General features: G+C 40.7%; 1 protein-coding gene across 1 annotated transcript in view; it reads right to left on the bottom strand.

Moving 5' to 3' along the window:
• Window positions 1-1,225: 1,225 nt before the first annotated feature.
• The window catches only part of LOC106938878 (semaphorin-4C-like), a 72,054-nt gene continuing 52,737 nt past the window's right edge, over window positions 1,226-20,542 (bottom strand). The window contains exons 5-10 of the mRNA XM_015021068.1: window positions 15,720-15,782; window positions 11,141-11,239; window positions 10,676-10,772; window positions 8,759-8,878; window positions 4,151-4,302; window positions 1,226-1,426 (exon numbers count right to left, since the gene is read on the bottom strand). Coding sequence (XP_014876554.1) covers window positions 1,241-1,426; window positions 4,151-4,302; window positions 8,759-8,878; window positions 10,676-10,772; window positions 11,141-11,239; window positions 15,720-15,782 — 717 coding nt within the window. The 3' untranslated portion in view covers window positions 1,226-1,240. The remainder of the gene's footprint in view (window positions 1,427-4,150; window positions 4,303-8,758; window positions 8,879-10,675; window positions 10,773-11,140; window positions 11,240-15,719; window positions 15,783-20,542) is intronic.

Raw genomic sequence — 20,542 nt, 5'->3', positions numbered from 1 at the left:
TTACGAGTCACTTTTATAGCAAGAAATGGGAGCTTGTTTTAAATAAATAATTGCTTAATATTGATTAAAAAAACTACCAGTTCTACCAGGAGACTTTTTCATGTATAACAAGACATTTTCTCCATATTATAAGTGAACTATTACCTTTTAAATCAATACTAATCTCCTGTATCTTGCTGAATAGTTACTTGTAGGTTGATTTTGTCTTTTTTTTCCACACTAATTTGCTCCATAAACTAGACAAAAATACTTGGTAATGTTGTTTGCAGTGTTGTAATGAATCAGAGTTAATGTTTAAAATCATAATGTTGGCTGGTTAATAGATAAATGTTATTGCTCCTTTTCTCCTCTCAGCTTCATCTCCCTCAGATCAACTGATCTTAGTTGTCCGAGGTGGAAACTTCAGGGAGACTTTTTCTGTTTCTGTGTTTAAACATCAGACAGACATCATTATTTATCCTCATTCTCCTTCTCTTTCCTGTCTATATACTGTGCAATAAAGGCCACTAAACTTAAAAAAGGTAATGGCTCTTTTTAATGTCTCTGTTCTGTTTTAAAAGTGTTTCATGTCTTGGATTTATCTGTTTTATATATCGGGACCTTTAGCAAATGTACTGTTTTTAAAAAATGTGCTTTATAAATATATTAGATTTGGACATTTTAATACTCCTACAGTGGCCAATAACTGTGCTGACTGAATAAATGTTGGATCTATCTAGTTTTGATTGTTTTTTCTGTGTATGTTATGCTTCTGCTGTAAACATGAAATTATCCTCCAGCGTTTTCAGTGTTTCTCTAAGTGGAGACCTCACCACCGTGGTCCTGACGCTGCGGCTCGTCGTTGTCGTAGAATCTTTCAAGGTCAAGACAACGGTTCTCTTTAGGAAACAGATTTACCGCCATTTAAAACCACATTAAATCTGTGTGACATTCAGCCTCTAATAAAAGCAATAAAACATATCCAAGGTCGCCCGAGTGGTGCGCGCTCTAAATGGCTCACATCTGTAACAGTAATAACTTAAATTAAAACCCCACAATTACACTGTAAATATCTAATCACACAAAGTACATCAGAGGAGCCATCTTATCAGAGCGACTCGCCGCTCGGCGATTTCATTAAGGGCTTCTGACACGTCTGCGGCGGGCGGTCAGCGGAGCACTAATGCGGTAATTAACTCTACCGCTGAGTCTGAAATATGGAGTAATGCATCTCCGGCGTCCGGTCGCGTGCCTTTTCCTCTCATACTGACCACTGAGCGTGAAAGATGCCGTAGAAGGTCGTCCCTCGCCAGTCGGGCCCCGGCAGCGTGAAGACGGCCCGCAGGTTGTTGAAGGAAACGTGGCGCTCCGGCAGGGAGCACTCCAGCCGGGCTTTCTGGAAGGTGGTCCACTTCTTCTGCAGGGTCCTGGTGCCACCCAGATCACCCTGAAAGAGCCACACACAGCAGCTGAGCCTCCCTCTTTTCACTCCACATGTGGTCCACATTGGATCTGAGGTGAGCCTTCGGAGCCACATAAAGATGGTTACAAAGTCGGCCTTGTATCGCCTCGCAGAACATTTCTAGGATTAAAGGACTAATGTCCCAGCAAGACCTGGAGAAACTCGTCCATGGGCTTGTCTTACTGCTGGACGATAAAAGTTACTGCGATGATGTTTTTGTTTCTTAGACCTTTTCCAAGCGATAAAATAATAATGGTAATAGTACACACTCTTAAAGATCAGTAAACATTCATTTGTAGTGAACATTTAGTAATGAACTTGAAGACATTTTACATAACCAAAAGAAATAAATATCAGAACCAACAGATAAAGTGAATTATGACGTCTCTATAAACAAAACTGTCCTTCAAAAACAGGGACTGGTTGAGACCAATGGACTAAACTAAAGACTTTTGTAAATGTAAACAATCAAGCTGGTTTTAATTTATCTTGTTATTAACTGAATTATTGATTATTGTGACAGGTCTAGGAATGAACAGATCTCTGTGAGATGTCCACAGTTTCAGATTTTGCATTGTAACGTAACTTTGCTTCAAGCTTTTTCTCCAGTTTTATCCCTGACCTGTCTGCCGTCCTCCTGGATCTTCATGACTGTCTTCGTTCTCTGATGTTCTCTAACAAACCTCGGAGGCCTTGACAGAACAGCTGGACTTTTACCGAGACCAAATTAAACACAGATGGACTTCATGTACTAATTAGATGACTTCTGAAGGCAGTTGTTCTCTCTGACTGGACCGTAACGACACGTTGTCGAACAAAAACAAAGACGGTAACGACATCTTCAAAGCCGACGTGGCTGAAAGAAACAGCCGAACTCTGCTTTTTCGCAAACTGATCAAAGTAATAGTCCGCTGACAACATAAATATACTCAAACGGCCAGTCGGTGGTTTAAGCAGACGGATATTTTTTGGTGCTGAACTCAGAAATGTAGGATTACAAATGATTTTTGCTGAACGCTATTTTTCATACTAGATACGCTCTTTAAGCTCCCAGGTTTTTTCTTCTTCTATTTCTTTTAGCGCTTTGTTATATTGCATTTCATTAGCCTCCCCTTCACCCCATCAAAGACAAATATCATCTTTATTCTCCCTCTTTATCTGCTCAGCAGTAAATCTGTTCAGTTTGCCCCCGCCGACTGAACTGTTGTAATTGCACGTAAAGGCTTTCAAATCCATTCTGACCCTCAGATATTGAAGTCTGATATGAAGGACAAAAAGAAGGAAAATAATAACGCTCATTAAAAAAAAAAAAAAAAAAAAAAACGGTAAATGTGTAGACAGGTGGTGCTGGATTGTCTTCTTCTTTGTGCTCAAAGGAGACCCAATTTGTTGAATCGTTCCTATTATCCTCTGCAGATGATGTAAAACAGGATTTAGAAGGTGCAAATGCATGTGGCGCAGCAGCAAAACTCACAGAAGCAGTGCAACGCGTGCTAAGCAAAAAGAAGGAAAATAATAACGCTATTATTAAGCTATCGGGATATAGTGTGATCCAAACAATTCAAACATCACAGTGCATTAAAGAACAGTCAAGCACGTCTCAGGGAAGAGGCTGCTGACGTGCGGCCGTAAGGACGGCGCAGCATCAAAGCTAATTAGTTTTCCTAATGAGGCCATTTATTTTGAAAATGAATAATTAATTAGCAGATATGTCCACGTCAGTGTGATTGTCTGTCTCCGCATGGGCCGATATAAGCAAGGTGGCGACGAGCCGAGAGTGTGTTGCTCCTGCTGCTTTGGGTTAAAATAAACGATTTAAAAGCCACTGATCACTCTTATTCTCCTTTCTTTGTTTGGTAGCACGCGCTCTCCGCTGTGTTCTTCTACTGCACAAGATATCCGGCTGTTTTGGTTCCTACTGAACATGAGTTAGCTTTGTACAGCTAGCTTACACTGCAGTGCCAAGGCTTTCGGGGGGTGAATTGTTTTGCCTTCTTGGAAACGTCTCAGTCTTGTTGGAAGGAGATCATTTTCCCAACTCTTTCCACAGATTCTCAGCTGAATTTAGGTCTGAACTTTGACCCGTAGTGCAAAGCTGGCAGGTCTGTGCCACATCTGCATGCCCAGAGGGAGGTTGTAAAATTTAGCTTATTCTTTCTTGTACAATAGATCAAACTCAGTCAAATTAAATAAAGTAAGTCTCAATAGTTCAGTCCAGACTTTGATTAGAGACCACTGAAACGTGTTATAGCAATAAACTTGATTGATTGCTTAATTTGCAGTGGCTGTAATTAGTTGAACTGTATTTTATAGTGGGGTATCAGAGTTAAAGGGGCTGAACATGTTGAATTAGTGCAGTAGAAAATCCATCTATCATTTTCCTCTGCCTTCTACTCTCTATTTTATCAAAGTGAAACACGAGGAATACTTTTGCTTTGCCCTCTGCACTAGATTATTCCTGAAACAGCTCTCTAGCTGAAGCCCACGATGGTTAGCACATTATTAAGTTCTCAGAAACAGCTGCCAGCACAGCTGGACGAAGTAGAAAACAGCTGATTCCCAGACGAGTCTGCAGAGAAGCGCGAGTTCACGTCAAATCCGTCCCTGCGCTCCTGTATTAACTCTAACTGCGTTAGCCGAGGCCAATCGGTGTTGGAATCGGTGCGTGTTTACGGAGCCCGGGCCGGCCTCCGGGACGGATCGGGTTACCTTGCAGACGCGGGCCACTCTGGCCACGGTGAGCTCGGTGTCGCAGTCCAGCTCCAGCGCTCGCTCGCTGAAGAAGAAGTAGATCTTGTCGTCGTCACCGTCTTTGCTGCCGCTGCTCTCCCTCACCAGGGCCGAGCCCACAAAGTCCGGCTCTGCGGACACACACACACACACACACACACACACACACACAGGCACAAAAAGGAGATCAGAGGGTGTATTTTTACTCGGCTGACATATATCACAAGTGAGCAGAGACGGTTTCAGCCTGCAGGCCTGAATCACACCCCACGCTTGCTAGCTTGACACGTCCATCTCATCCTCTGTCGGCCTTTCTCACCTCCTCCTCTATTTGCTTTCATCATCCCCCTTCGCCTCACCTCTCCACCAGTCGTTTCTCACTCTCCGTCTCTTCCTCTGCTCACTATTAGCGATCCATTTTGTGTTTTCCCCTTTCCTCAGTCACTGCCGTCTTCTTTTTTTATGTCTCTGTGTCTGGGCCTCATTAGATTGTAGATATTGCTTTTTCAAGACAATCACGCTTTTTTTTTTAAAGAAAAAAATCTTAGCTGCTTGGGGCTTCAAATTCATTTTTATGGCAAAAAGTTTTTTTTAAATATATATTCCGTGAATTTACTGGCTGCCCAGACAGACCATTCTTTTTAAGGTAGGAGTCACATTTTCAGCCGTAATGGGATGGTGTAAACTCTTCACCGAAGCCCAGACCAATTGAAGGCTTTTAGTTTGGTCAGAAATGGCTTAAATTGAGGTGAGTCTGGTTTCATCGCAGGTCTGGTCTTAAATAAATAACAAAAACTTCAATATCTGTATGAATAATAAACAGACATGCGAGGCGGAAGCTGCGCCTCATCTGTATGCGCCTCCTTTCTTCGCGTACCTCCCCGTCTCCTCTCACCTCTCTCTCTCTCTCTGACTCTTCATCACCATTCCTAATGTCTTGTTTTTCCATCATCCATTTCTCCTGCTGTGACTTCATCCTCTTCTCTCCCCTTCATTTCTTTCCAAGTGCCTCACTCTGTCCCCCGCCTCCTCAACCCAAATGATAACAATCCTTTGTCGTAGCTGAGGAGCGAGCTTCATGCTCTCTGCTTTTTTCACCTCAAATTTCAGGCTCGTCTTTTAAAACGACGTGAAGCTTGATGAAAATTAAACATCCTCGTTAGCTTCCACCGTTTCTGTAGCCCGTCTTTACTCCTCAACCTGAGTTAATCAATCATATTTTAAGTGGGTTTTGGTTCTAAATCAAAATGCTGAATGTAATTTAAAAGACTAGCTTGGATTGGTAAGCTACACCAATTCAAAGTGTGTTGGGGTTCCAGTTTTACTTTCTTCCCACAGAGAAACAGGCCCTGCTAAGGTAACGCATGGACCTATTAGACCTGATATAACGTTAATGCAGCTGTGATTTAGAAATATAGACGTGCTGCGTGTTATCGTTTGCATCTGGAAATTTTGTGCATTCGCATAAAGCCGGAGAGTAAAAAGACGATTCTTTTACTTGCCATCCGTAGCAGTGCTGCTGCGGTAGAACGATTCAGCTAACAAAATGAAACCTGGAGATGCAGGTATCATTAATTCAGTGCAGTGTGCCACAGCAAAGGGAAAGTAATGCAAAAAATGGTGAACAACAACTCAAGAGTACTCATCTTCACACTCTCTGTGTTGGCTACGTTACATGAAGCAACAGACGCCACTAATGTATCAGGATTCAACAATGAAAAACACGCAAACATTTCCCACACAAAGAGCAGAACATTCAGTAATTATGTTTTCAAACTTTATGTTTATTTTTGCGATTATTGATAAGTGGTTGATTAGTTAATTTAAACACCTGCTCTGCTGATGATATGTCAGAGTTGATGTGTGGGTTTCTTTTTTCAACTGAGCCAAAACACGTTGAATTCCACAGCACATCTACGTGTTAAGATTTTCAAAGTCAAGCTAGCATAACTGACCTATTTCCCTCTCCTTCACTATTCTTTTAAAATTAAAACTTTTTCCTGACTTTGTTAGCTGTCATAGTGTTGACAATTAGTAGCAAAGCACTGTGTTCCTTTTCTTTTATGTATATATCACACATACGCTAAAGATTTAGCGCGTTATGTTGACAACTTGAAAGCTTAACCAACGGTAGGTATTGTGAGTGAACATTTTTTTGCACATGACGTCAAGTTGCAACCCGTCTGTGTTTCTTTCATCTTTACAGAAAGCAAAACTTTTTGGTGGTAATAGTATGAAAAGGTAGAAAAAAACAGTTTATTTATTCAAGAGCTAAAAACAGAGATATAAAGGTATTTATGTCAACATTTTGAACTTTTACAGGCTTCGAGGATCATGCATTTTAATGTAAAAGGCAAACAGTACAGGTTGTGCACTGACAAGATGTTTTCTATACATCACCAGAGGCAGTTATGTTTGTTTTCAGGAAAACAGACAACTTTACAGCAAAAATTTAACTTTTCTATCTCTTTGAATGAACTGCAGTAACATAAATGACACAGACAGATGAGGAAAGGGAGTTCATTTGTATTTGTAACAAAAAGAAAAGCACAAAAAAGTCCTTAATTCTGTAACAGTGACAAGTCTATTACATGTATTAATAAATGAGAGGTCTTGCGTTTGCCCCCAGCATAATCTGCTCTCTTTCTTATGCTTTCCATGCTCGACTGAAAAGCGGCTAAATTTAGACTTTTAATAACATGTTGAAATAACGTTCCCTTCTAGAGCAAATACAGACCAATTTTAACCTAGACATCTGTGGACACATTAGATGTGTTTTTATTGAAAAAATAAATCTCACAGGGTTTTTCTGGCCACTCTATAACCAAAAACACACAGGGTGACGTTAGCAAGCTAACCTGCTGCTAGCTACAGCTGAAGCAGAATTATGTTTATAAACAAGTACGGGCCATTTGTAGTACTAACGCATATATCAAGAGCTGCCCAGAAATATATGGCTCTCATACAATACAGTTAATTACAGCAGCATACAGAGGTAAATACTTCAAAATTAGCCATACCACTAGCTTAAAGTAAGTTCCAATTTTTTTCACAGATGGGGCAGAAAAGTGTTTAATTTGACAAAGAATATGAGAGAAAAAAAACATTTCATGGATTGACAGAGAGATAGAAACTTGTCTTTATGAATAAATTTCTATTTAAAACATTTATTGTATCTTACACAGCTCTCTCATGTTTTTCATTAATCTTTAGTAAGAACACAACAGCTCATATTTCCAGCACTAGTTTAAGAACGGTCGAGTTCATGTTCCCAGAAAACTACATCTATTTTCAGCTTGGCACTATGAGTTATGTTCATTTTGTTTCTAATGGATGACTCTCAGTGATGTATAGCCGACGGTGGTTATGGAGTTGGAGGCCGTGTGAGAGGTGTCCCAGCTCGCTGAGATGACAAAGTGAGAACACACACAACGTGGTGTGTATTCACTGGAGACATAAGCTGAGTACGACTCAGGGGTCACCTCCAGGAAACAGCTGTACCTCTGCTTTCTGCCACTAATGTTTGCCTGTTCTGTAACTGTACAGGTTATTTACAACAGCAAGTATAGGCAATAAAAGCTACACTAGGCTAGCAGGTGATAGATACCCTGCCATTCAGACAACAAAGTCAGTGTGTCTGCTTTTCTCAAAAACATCTTAAATTCTTGTATCAAAAAGTACGGTTTTGAAATGTCTTAAATTCATTAAAAAAATTAAGATGCCCTTAAATACGTTAATCACATGCCTTACATTTTATTGTAAGACGTGTATAAGCAACATATTTTCATTGGTTCTGTGATTCGAGGTGGTTGAGGCTACAGCTAACTAGCTGCTAATGAGTCCTTGCTAATTAGCTTTTTTTAAATCTATCATGGGAAAGTGTAAATTTGTCACCAGTTTTTTGTCACTGGCTCACTTCCAATCATAACCCATACGTTGTTATGCATTCTGTGCAAAAAAAAACAAATATAATGTAAAATATTCACCTTTCTTTTGTACATTTCCGTTGTGCTGCAGCAGGTCTTAATTTTCATTCATAATGCTCTTAAAACGCTGGTCGGTACAAGAGTTAGTTGCTATTAAACTCAAACTAGAGGACAAACAGACCAAGGAGTTAAACCGACTTCTTAAAATTGACCTTCATTGAACAAATGATGGCAGAAGATTCTAGAGGAAGTACATTTATTGTATAAAACCCAGTTTTCTTATAATTTGTTACTTCTAGCTCATCTAGTTCACCTGACAACAGCGATAATGTTGATCCACTCAGAGGTTTAGTGGACAATGGGAAGTTGCCCTGGGTCAATGATTTTTTTCCTGATGAGGTAATGCAGATGGGTAATGAGCCATTAGATAATACCAGCGCTGGTTAACCTTTAATGTAAGGGTAAAAATCTACTTGGAAACTGTACATTATCGTTGGACTTGTGCTTTAACTGTGCCAGATTGAGGGGAAAGTGTGATGAGTCCAACAACAGCAGGACAGTGCATTTCTTTTCATCTCTACATAATTTTATTTTATTAGAAGTGACCACCTCTTTCTGCTCCACATTTTCGCACATTATTGTTTTTTCTCTTCACTCTCACCGTTTAGCCAGGCAGGCAAGTATTCACTCTTCATGCTGTAATGCTGCTGGCCCAGGTTTCTCAGAATGACCGGCTCCGTGCCCAGGAAGTTGTTGAGCGTCGCTGAGTACAGCTCCTTATCTGTAAAGAAAGAAAAAAAAAAAGCAAGCTTTACATTAATTCAGCTTCTTTTTTTCCCCAACAGACAATACAGGCGTACATTGAAAGAGCCTCTGTGTATCAGCTGGGAGGCACAAAAATGCTGCAAGAACGGCCGTTTGTGGGGTCACTAAAGCTGCCCACAATCAAGTGAATGCAGCATAAAAAGCTAAATTGCACCTCTGGACTCTCGGCTCAATTGTATTGGCTGCTGAAGCGATGAGAGTTTCTGCCGGGTTTAATGCTTCTTTTAATTTGTTCAGGTTCCACAGTTGGAGCAACAGCAGCAGCTGGCGGGGAGCGTCTTCTTGACAGGGTCAGACAAAAATTAGTATTTTCTAAGAATAAAGTATTGGTCAAATAGATAATCTGTATGCATACAATATTGTGAACAAGCCATTTCATTTTCTTTGTATTATTACTATTATTCTCTGCAGACTGTGTTTGTGGAAGGTTTCAAAATGTTTTGAGAAAACGGCATGGACTTTTTCAAGGTCTATTAACATTTTACTTTGGATTCTTGTACGTTGAGTAATATGTTGTTGCAGATTAAACTCAAACTAGAGGACAAACATCACTGCAGACTAAGCGATAACAACAGGAACAAATTGCATTTTTGACAAAGTACACTTCAAAACAGTTTGTTTCTCCTCACACCGCCATGCAAAAAGCGTTGATGCAACTCACTAGAGCATAATTGTGAAGTGTAAAGAAAAGCATAAATGTGTTTTTCTTTACAAATTAAAAGAAGTGTTTTTGTATTGCATTTGTAGCTCCGTGTGTAACTTAGGTTCAGGAAAAGACAGAAAACGTTAGCGAATAAACAGGATCATGAAGACCAAGGAAAACAGCAGACAGGTCGGGGATAAAGTTGTGGACAGAGTTTAAAGCACGGTCAGGTTAGAAATCAATATGCTGAGCCTTGGATACCGCATGGAGTTCAATCCATCACCATCATCATCATCAGAGAGTATTGCACAATTGCAAAGCTACCAACTCGTGCTGGACAAGGACATAACTAAATAAAGAAGCAGCCAAAGTGGCCTGCAGTCACTCCTGAGGATTTGGTGGGAGAATCTGTTGACTTGACAGCTGATTGCTGTTGACGCCACAAAGCTGGAATAGATTGACTGATTTCCGTTAAATGGGACAGAGAATGTTAATGATCGTACAATGTTGTCGTGCATATTATCAGATTTAGCTAAATGCTACATTCCAATCAAAGTCTCAGATAACAATAATACTGATCTACTTACAAAAGAGGCCTAACTCAAATTAAGAATCTGTAGAAAGACTTGAAAACTCCACAGACTCTCCTGACTGCCTGAGCACGAGCTACTTTGTGGCAAAAATGTGGAGAAAAAAAATCACTGTACTTGATGTAAAAAGTGGAGGGCTGAATAGAAATGCATACTGAACTTTTATTAGCATACTGAACAGACTTTTATTTATATATAAAAAATGCTGAAAACCATTTTGTAGCGTTAGAAAATGTGAAAAAGTTAAAGAGGTACAAACATTTGTGATTCATTCTCTAAGGCAATTTGCTTTGCCTAAATGACTCAAAGGTCTCTGTGAGGTGGAACACACAAACTTCAAAGTTGAATTACAAAATAAAAGAAAAATAAAGCCAAGTCTCAAGATGCCTTGGAAGACTGTCAGGAAAATTTGAAGAACTACTGACTGAGAAAAAGTACCAAGAAGCTTTGTTCCTTACAAGTGAATAATGACAAACGGGAGGCGTGCAGAACGTCGCAGTTTATAATTATGTCAACTTACCCACAATGAGACCAGTGTGGCCTTTGGCAGGGTCATATGGACATTTTCCCTTCCCATCCTCCAGAGCTGCCGGGTTGAGGGTAAAATCGTCCGCTTTCTGCAACCAAACACAAATTCCCACACACACACAAAAAAAAACTATGAGGGGAGCACAGGTGGTTCATGGTCAGTTTGAATTATGACCCACATGACAGAGCTGCAAGCCTCGTCCATCCGGTGCACGAACCCTTGCCATGTTGTCCTGTCGCATCAGTGTAACATGCGCACGCACACTCAGAAACCCACTCGGCAACACTCACATTATTCAGCCGACCCCCTGTATGCTATGCTTCTCTTCTGTTGCATTTACTTTCGTTTTGTCACACGGCGGCATGGGTCCCCCCGGGGTCAGACGTGTCAGGTTGACACCTGTCAGCCACTGCTTGCCATGACTCCAACCAGAAAAACACACACACGAATACTTACAATGTAATTGCATTTGGGCTGGAAGGCGTAGGTGCCGCAGGTGTAGAGGTGTGTGTGGTTGTAGCTCTGCAGGAAGCGAATGTAGTTGAAGCACTCAGTCTGCGAAGGGAAGAGTGGGAGAAGGGAATAATTGGAGTGGGTTTTTCTTTCAAAAAGTAAAGCTGCAGCAGGAGTAACTTTGTTGTTTGTTAAAGCAAAGATGTTTTAACCACTGGTTACACCAACTCAAATTTAAAACTTTTAAGACCTTTTGAAGACTATTATGAATAAACTGTAAGCCCTCTGTCACAACAGAGATGTTCAAAAGACATACAGGGAACCAAAACTGTGAAATTTGTGGGTCTCTTGGCTGCAGTTTTTTGCTTCTCACATAATAAAAATGGCAATAGATAGCTAGTGGCTTAGAGAGCCATATACTAGCTACTAAAGGCTTGTTTGTTTGCTTAGTAGCTAGCTAGTTTGCTTAGTAGCTAACTATCTAGCAAATTAGCCAGTTAGTTAGCCGGTAACAAGCTGCTAATACTTGCTTGTGAGCTAGCAAAAATAATCAGCCTTAGTTAACTAGCTAGAAGATTAGCTAACCTTCTAACTAGCCTTATAGGCTAGCTAGCTAGCTAACTAGCATTCTAGTTAGCTTGCTAGTTACCTCACAAGCAAGCTAGTCAGCCTTCTAGTTAATTAGCTTGCTTACAAGTTAAATATCTTGCTAGCCAGTTTGCTACTGGTAGATTTAGCCACCTTTATAAAGTAAAGTCTCGCCATGACAAAACTGTGATTAACATATTTAAGATCAACTTACATTTTCTTTAATGAATTTAAGAGATATTGAGACTTTTTAAAGATGAACAGCCAACCTGCCACCATGGTGCAGGTGAGAAAAGTCTACAAGGAAAGTCTGCAATGAGAACTCTAGAAATACATTTATAAACAAACTCGCTTTCATTCTTCTGTTAAGAGTAGAAAAGGAAGCAGTACGAGCGTTCATCGTCCTTTTGACTGCATCACTTAACATACAATGCTGTGTCAAATTATCTGAATAATCTAAAATGATGAAAAAAGTCACCGACAGTTCCAGGGAATAATTAACAGAATAATTTATGCAGCGCTTTATGGGGATTGCCCTTTCATGTCTGCACGGCAAGGAATGAAGAATGAAGCTCTTCGGATGGAAAAGAAAAACAGATGCTCAGAAACGATGCATACCAGCGGAATGAATAATTCACCGCGTCTTGTTGATATTGTCTCTGCAACAGCAGGCCAGACAATCCAGCTTGATACAGAAAAACCTAGCAAATCTGTAAGCCAAAACAATAATTGGCGTAACAGCCAGATTGTTTTTTTTTGTTTGTTTTTTTTTAAACAAAGTTTACATTTTCCTTGCAGATTTATTCATGTTACTTCAATTTCATTTTGGAACAACAAAGTACATTTTCAAATCTTGTATCATTTTCCCTCCTCTTCACAAGTGTATGCTGAATTGTGCTAATCTTAATTGAAAGGCGACAAAATGTGGAAAAGTTCGAGGGGTGTGAATACTTTTAAGCTCCTCCTAATTTTATTTAACATGGACTTATTAACTCTACTTGGAGCCATTTTCAAACTCTGCTGCTTCCCCTGCTCTCCGATGAACTGTTTCCCCTTTCCACTGAAAACCACATCAAAAGTTGCTGTTGTGCATCCAGTATATGAGTTACTATAAAATATTAAGGAAGGATGTTTTGCTCGTGGACAGCATGCAGCCTCAGTAAATGGAGGCTCCCGGTGAGGCTTAAGTGCAGACCCTGGAAAACTCACTATCTGTCTGCTGATGATGAGAATCTGAATCCAAGAGAAAGGATTTAGAAAGGTATATGTCCTAAAAAGACTTGGAACTAGGCTTTATATAGTTAAATAAAGAATTAGTTCTGAAAATTAATTTTTAAAGCATTTTGAATCTTAAATCTACAGTCATGGCCAAAAGTTTTGAGAATGATTCAAATGTTAATATTTACAAAGTCTACTGCTTCAGTTTTTATAATGGCAATTTGCATATACTCCAGAATGTTATAAAGAGTGATCAGCTTAACAGCAATTAATTGCAAAGTCAATATTCGCCTAGAAAATGAACTTTATCCCCCAAAACACATTTCAACTTCATTGCAGCCCTGCCTTAAAAGGACCAGCTAACATTGTTTCAGTGATTGCTTCATTAACACAGGTGTGGGTGTTGATGAGGACAGGGCTGGAGATCAATCTGTCATGATTAAGTAAGAATGACACCACTTTAAAAAGAGGCTGGTGCTTGGCATCATTGTTTCTCTTCTGTGAACAATGGTGATCTCTAAAGAAACACATGCAGTCATCATTGCACTGCACAAAAATGGCCTAACAGGGAAGAGTATCGCAGCTAGAAAGATGGCACCTCAGTCAACAATCTATCACATCATCAAGAACTTCAAGGAGAGAGGTTCCATTGTTGCCAAAAAGGCTCCAGGGTGCCCAAGAAAGACCAGCAAGTGCCAGGACCATCTCTTAAAAGTGTTTCAGATGCGGGATTGGGCTACCAGCAGTGCAGAGCTTGCTCAGGAATGGCACAGGCAGGTGTGAGTGCATCTGCACGCACTGTGAGGCGGAGATTCTTGGAGCAAGGCCTGGTCTCAAGGAGGGCAGCAAAGAAGCCACTTCTCTCCAGGAAAAACATCAGGGACAGACTGATATTCTGCAAAAGGTACAGGGAGTGGACTGCTGAGGACTGGGGTAAAGTCATTTTCTCTGATGAATCCCCTTTCCGATTGTTTGGGACATCTGGAAAACAGCTTGTTCGGAGAAGACGAGGTGAGCGCTACCACCAGTCTTGTCTCATGCCAACTGTAAAGCATCCTGAAACCATTCATGTGTGGGGTTGCTTCTCAGCCAAGGGAGTCGGCTCTCTCACAGTCTTGCCTAAAAACACAGCCATGAATAAAGAATGGTACCAGAATGTCCTCCGAAAGCAACTTCTCCCAACCATCCAAGAGCAGTTTGGTAATGAACAATGCCTTTTTCAGCATGATGGAGCACCTTGTCATAAAGCAAAGGTGATAACTAACTGGCTCAGGGAACAAAACAGAGATTTTGGGTCCATGGCCTGGAAACTCCCCAGATCCATTGAAAACTTGTGGTCAATCAAGAAATGGGTGGACAAACAAAAACCTAGGAATTCTGACAAAATGCAAGCATTGATTGTGCAAGAATGGACTACTATCAGTCAGGATTTGGTCCAGAAGTTGATTGAGAGCATGCCAGGGAGAATTACAGAGGTCCTGAAGAAGAGGGTTCACTGCAAATATTGACTTGCTGCATTAACTCATTCTGTCAATAAAAGCTTTTGTTACTCATAATATGATTGCAATTGTATTTCTGTATGTGATGAAAACATCTGACATACACACATGAAAACCAGAGGGCAGCAGATCATGTGAAAATATAATATTTGTGTCATTCTCAAAACTTTTGGCCATGACTGTAGTAGGAAACCATCTCAGCTCCTTCATTTAGTTAGATCTGGAGTCTGACGCTAATGGCTGGTCTGCAATGGGTCAACACCAAAACAGACTAAACCACCTCATCTTAAATCAACAACAACGTCAAAAATGTTACGGTGTTTTATTGAAATGCTGATTTCTGAATCTTAAAGCCGTTGTCATGGAGCGGCTATTTACAGAAAATCCTGATATTTTACACAGGAAATGGACAACCCTAATTATCTTCCTACATTAAACACGCACTGGGGAGGGAAAATGTAAACCATTTCTATTTGAGATCACTATTTAAATGAAAAGTAGGGTAGAGTAGAAAATAAAATGAAAACCACTTATATTTTCTACTTCTTTTTGAACTGCTTTACCTTTAAATCACAAAGTTCCTCTGACCAGAACTGCTTCACATGTTGGCGTTATTTCACTCAGGTAGACTGTTAGTGATGAACTATCTTACAACGCAACTTCTTGTGTAAATACTTAGCAGCTTCTAAGCAAATGACCACCCAACGTCAACATACCAACAGGTTTAAGGTTCGTTAAACAGACATAAATCGATATGGCATTTTTGAGAATTGATGAGAGCTATGTTAACCTTTCATAACCTCTGAACAACAAATTATAAACTGTTCCTTTAAGCTGAACTAAATTCAGTGGTAGTTGTGCAGACTGCACCTGACCAATCAGTGTGCATGTTCTGACTGCAGGCATGTCCTGTTGTGTTTGGACTGCAGTGTTACCAAACACCATCCTCAATTGCTTTCTGTCCTTTCTGCAAGCAGAGCTGCAATCTGCTTTTTTTTTTTTTTTTGCAGCTGAAGACAAAAGACATGCTGAATCCGAGCGCTTTAAAAAGTTGCTGAGCCTGACCCTGTCCGAATGATAGACTTCTCTGTGGGCTAATGGAATGACTGGAAAGTTTCCAATCTGGAGACTCCTAGCAGTCTTAACAAAATGTAATTAAGTGAACTGAGAAATGTTGCACTTACAGTATAAGCTATTATTTTTCAAAACGAGTGCCGTGCTGTCGAACCGGCGGACGAAGCCGTCTGAGGGGCTGTGTGAGTTAGCATCCACTTTACCTGGTTGTTCTTCCCCTTGGAGACACATTCCCTCTTCTTGTCCTGCGGAGCCGGCCAGTCGATCTGGGGGAAGATGGAGGCCAATGTGACTAACCATTAGCACCTGCAGGTGGGACATCTATATGCGTAGCAATACACAATGCCTGAAAAAAAGGCCCTTCCCTAGTCTCTTATGAGACACACTTTGAAACACATTACAGTAGAAAGAGACATCTTACTGCTCTGCCAATTCTCCACACGATTGCCCACCAGTTGCTGTAACTATAGCAACTAACCCAGACTTGTGTTAAGACTGTGTTCCAACAAATATGCTTCAGATATATTTCACTTGGTGAAAATTTTAAAGTGTTTGACACATTTTTTGATGAACTAACTATATTCATAGATAGTCAGGGAAAAAAAGAGAAAATAGCTCACCCCAAAATATTACGAAAAAATGTTCAGAAACATGTATGTCTGATCTTATTTTTATTTATCTCTGAAAAAGAAAGTGAGTTAATTGCATTTAACAACAAAAAGAGGCACGTTTTACTCATCAAAAAACATTTTAAAAAGATGTTTTATAATGAAAAAGTTGGGATACCATACACTATTAATGCTATTAGAGTTTTGCAGTTTTATTTTGGGATGCAGCTGCCACTAAATGCATCTTGTATTAATAAGTACAATGCACTTTACAGTGATTTTATAGTTTTATTTTCTCTCTTTCTGCAGGTGTAGAAGCAGACTTCTTTCCTCATATCCTCTTCATCCTTCTCTCTCCTCCACTTGTAAAAGTAAATCTCTTGGGCTTTTCCTTCGCACAAATAAATAATCAAATAAATCATGACTTGCTTCCTGTAGCCATCTACTGCTCTCTGATACGTCTCATTTTTAGCTGTTGAATGTTTAAAGGTCTTTTTTCCATGCATGGCTTGTTTCAGGTCACTCCACAGCATGTTAATCAGATCAAGACTTGAGTTTTGACTCAAACACGGTTGATTTCATGAATCAACAGGTCAGGTCCAGTTGATGCAAAGCATCCCCAAACCCCAAGACTTCCAGACGCTGGTCAAACTGGTCTGTTTCTATGCTTCTATGTTTCTAACCTGGTGTTCGACTCTTGCGGACTTCGCTTGGTCCGCCAGACCAGACGTCCTCCAGTTGTAGGGAACTTTCTGTACAGGAAAGTGGCAGATCCTTTGAGACCTTTTTAATCCGTCCAACGTATTTCTGAACACCTCAGACACTTCTTTGGATCTCACCGGTGTGTTCGCGTCCACTTCGACACTCAGGACCCCACCAGACTAAATGTTGGGGGTTCAAACAGCAAAAATCTCCTGTTGAGTAGCCACATTGTTTTTAAGTTTTACTGATTTGGTATGATTCTGTGTCAGATTCCACCAGGAAATGGCTGTTTTCTGTAACATTACTTTTACAGTAAGCACTGTTAAAAGTAATATTAAAAAAGTCCTATTCCAGATTTATCCTTATCTTTGTTTTGTTTTTTTTGACTGTCTTTTTTTTAACATGGCTGTTTTTGCAGATAGCCTCGCCTTGCTAATCCACAATGCACTACGGTCAGTTATAATAATCCACAGACTGAGCTGCAGGTGGAGGAGGGTTAAAACACAGAGAAATGTCACTGAAGCAACTCAGACTCATTCCATGGTTGTGTTGTTTCTGTCTCTGGCTCCATTAAACCCACTGCCGGGAGTGAGTTGGACCCCGCGAGAGCTTTACTGGAGGGATATATCTGATGATTAAACACCACAGCTCCCTGAAAGGATCAAAGACAGCCGGAGAGAATATCGCGGCGCAAAGCGCCACCGGAACATGCAGAGACCTTAAAAATGCTTTCTCCTCAACAACACCTGGCTGAACTCTGCTCCGTGGACAAAGGTCAGAGGAATCCACCGTGTTTCCTTAGACGTTTCACACACCATTAGTTCTAATTATAATGGCTATTAGGGCGAGAGAGCGAACGCCTCCACTGGATGCAAACCAACTCCAATCAAACGGTGGAGTTTTTACAAAAAGCAAATGTGCTGGTAGATAAACCGCGCCTTAGACTATATAGGATGGTCATTACGTGCTACGGCAACTGTGGCTTTTAATGGTCTCGAAGTAAAAATAAAACATAAAGCGGGTTGTTTGGCATGATGACTGGCGGTGTAATCCACAATGTAAATGATCATTTTTATTACTCCATCTTAAATACGTGTAGGTAAGGTGAGGCCTGGCGAACGAATCCATGCCCATTAAATATTTCACATTTTGTGATGTTGCAGCTGCAAACCTCCAACACAGAGATTACTGAGGTTTTTATGCGACAGTCTTTTGGAGCTTTCAGACGTTCACATTCAGCTCCACAGATTTTCAACTGGATTTATGTTTGAACTTTGACTGCAATGCAGAAAATATACTTTTGGTCAAACAATTTCATCGTAGCCCAGGCAATATGTACAGAGATGTTCTGCTAGAAGTTGAACTTTGACCCGAGTATTTCCCAGCCTTTAACTCTTATTGTTCCTGGACTGTCCTGCATGTTTAATCCATTTGAATCTGCCCACATTTTACTCCATGATGCTGCCACCTCTATGTGGATCTTCTTGCGTGTCGCCTAAACAAAGGAGTTCTTATGGATTTCTTTGAATTATCACTTTTTAATCACCAACCTTTAATATAAGCCGACAAAGTGGAATAATAATAGTTGTCCTGACAACAGATTCTTTTACCAGGAAGCGAACTGCACTACCTGAAAATGTAATAAATGTTGCAATTTTGTTCCCCAGTCGAACCGAGACTACCGGACCACCAGATGTGAAAAAGCCTACGTTGCACACAGGGGGAACCTGTTGTCTCATTCAGACAAACCAACAGTCTGAATGTTTGCGTCATCTGAGTAAATTAAGCAGACAAAAACTTTTTTTTAAATATGTCAGACTTCAAAGGACGATGTGTAATTTTTCTGCCTAATTCACAATTACGCGTTCATTTGTTCAGACAAAAGAAAGTACAAAAGAGAAAAAACAAAATGTGTGGGAGTAAACTTGGGGAAAAAAAAAAATGTGGTCAGAGTTTAAAGGCCAATTTTGCAAGAAACAGACTTCACCTCGTCCTCCCACACTCCTTAAATCTAATTTAATTTCCAGAGATTTTCTCTGAAAGCCGACGAAGTTCCAATTATTGGGAGCGAAATCTAAATGAATAATTAGCCGCGAAATATCACGTCCAAGCCCTGAGCTTTGAACTAATTTGATTAGGACTTTAATGAAGGACCAGCTCCAAGCATTTATTTTTACCTCTAATTTTGTTTCCATGGGGGTTTTTTTCTCGCTTTTTTGTTAATTACTTCATTAAAAATGAAATCTCACCCTATTATCCACGCACGTTTGCAGCTAAAGCTAAATATAACGACATGCAGTAGCAAACATCACACAGAAGGAGCTCTTGCTGACGACACTCCAAAATAAACACCTCACACTGACGTGCGGCGGTAATAAGGGGCAGCAGCGTTAATGTACTTCCATCAACTCTCTGTGTTTAGCTACACCTCAGCGTATCTGTCATTAAAAGTAAGAATGAAACGAAGCACAAACATTTATTTTGGTAATGACCTCAGAGCTATTACACGGCCACTTGGTCTCAGCATCTCTGCAAATCTCCGCCTACGTCAGCACAAATAGCGCAGGCGGTGTTTAGGCCATTAGCATTTGAATAAAAATAGAAATCTGATTTGCAAGCGGCTCAGCCTGCAAGTTGAACTTCCTGGAATAATAATCATAATAGTAATAAAGAAAAAAAAAAAGAAAAAGCCTGTGAATTAAATCTAATTCAATTAGACGGAAATTTCATTAGCTGTTCAGATTAAAAGCAGAGTGGAGATTCTAGTGCGTGGGCGCTCTGTTGGAAGCCGCTGCATTTAGCCGCAAATTTATTATGAAAATGAAAGCGGTGGAGAATTAAAACGGGGTCGCCGCAAACACGATAAGCGAATGAGAGTCGAAGGTGTACACGCAATGCGAACACGAGCGCAAAAACAACAAAAAAACACAAAACAAAACAAAAAAAGAAAACGCTTGTTTACAAAAATCCTGAGGAAAAACCTCCCCGGAGAATATCCAGGGAGGGAAGATGGCGATGAAAGTAATGAAGACGGAGAACATGCAAGACAGCAGAGACATAAAAGAGAAGCAATTAGTGAAAATAAAGGAGGAGCACAAGTGAGAGAACGACAGAGGGGGAACGTGGCGACAGAATGGGTGGACCATTTGCTCGGTCATTTTTCCGTCTTCGCTCCTTCTCTCTCTCTCTCTCTCTGAGGGCTGACAACAGGTGGCCTTATCATTACCGTAAGACTCACAAACCCCGACTCCAACGAGCCGGCGGCTTTGTTGTGTGTCGCGGCGTGAGCGCGGGAGGTTTTTGTGTTGTGTGTGCATCTAATAACTGCTCATTACAGCAGCAAATCAGATAGAAATCCCCCAAACTGCTGCCGGGCTCGTTCGCTACACCCGCTCTGCATCGCCGCCGCGGCATTGATTGCAACACGGCCCAATTATTGAGGGAGCAAAAGCAAAAACCCGACCGAGTCCCGGAGGGGGGTTCCGCGCGCTGGAGTGTGAGCAGAGGGTCAAGTCGAAGGGGGTTTGATGAAGTGAAACAGGTTTTTTTTTTTCCCCCTCCCCTGAGTGCCAAGCAGAAAAACAAAAACACAATAAAACAAGGAGGAAGTGAAGTGACTGAGCGCACCCTAAACTGAGTCATGAGCCGCGTCTGGGGACGGGTTCCTGCAGGTGGATGTGAGGCCATGCTTACCACCTTGTTGTCACATTGCAGAG

This window comes from Poecilia latipinna, unplaced genomic scaffold (genome assembly GCF_001443285.1).
Source record: "Poecilia latipinna isolate Pla-1442-1.1 unplaced genomic scaffold, P_latipinna-1.0 Scaffold2719, whole genome shotgun sequence".
NCBI classification, from domain to species: Eukaryota; Metazoa; Chordata; class Actinopteri; order Cyprinodontiformes; family Poeciliidae; genus Poecilia; species Poecilia latipinna.
This window is presented reverse-complemented; position numbering and strand designations above follow the sequence as displayed.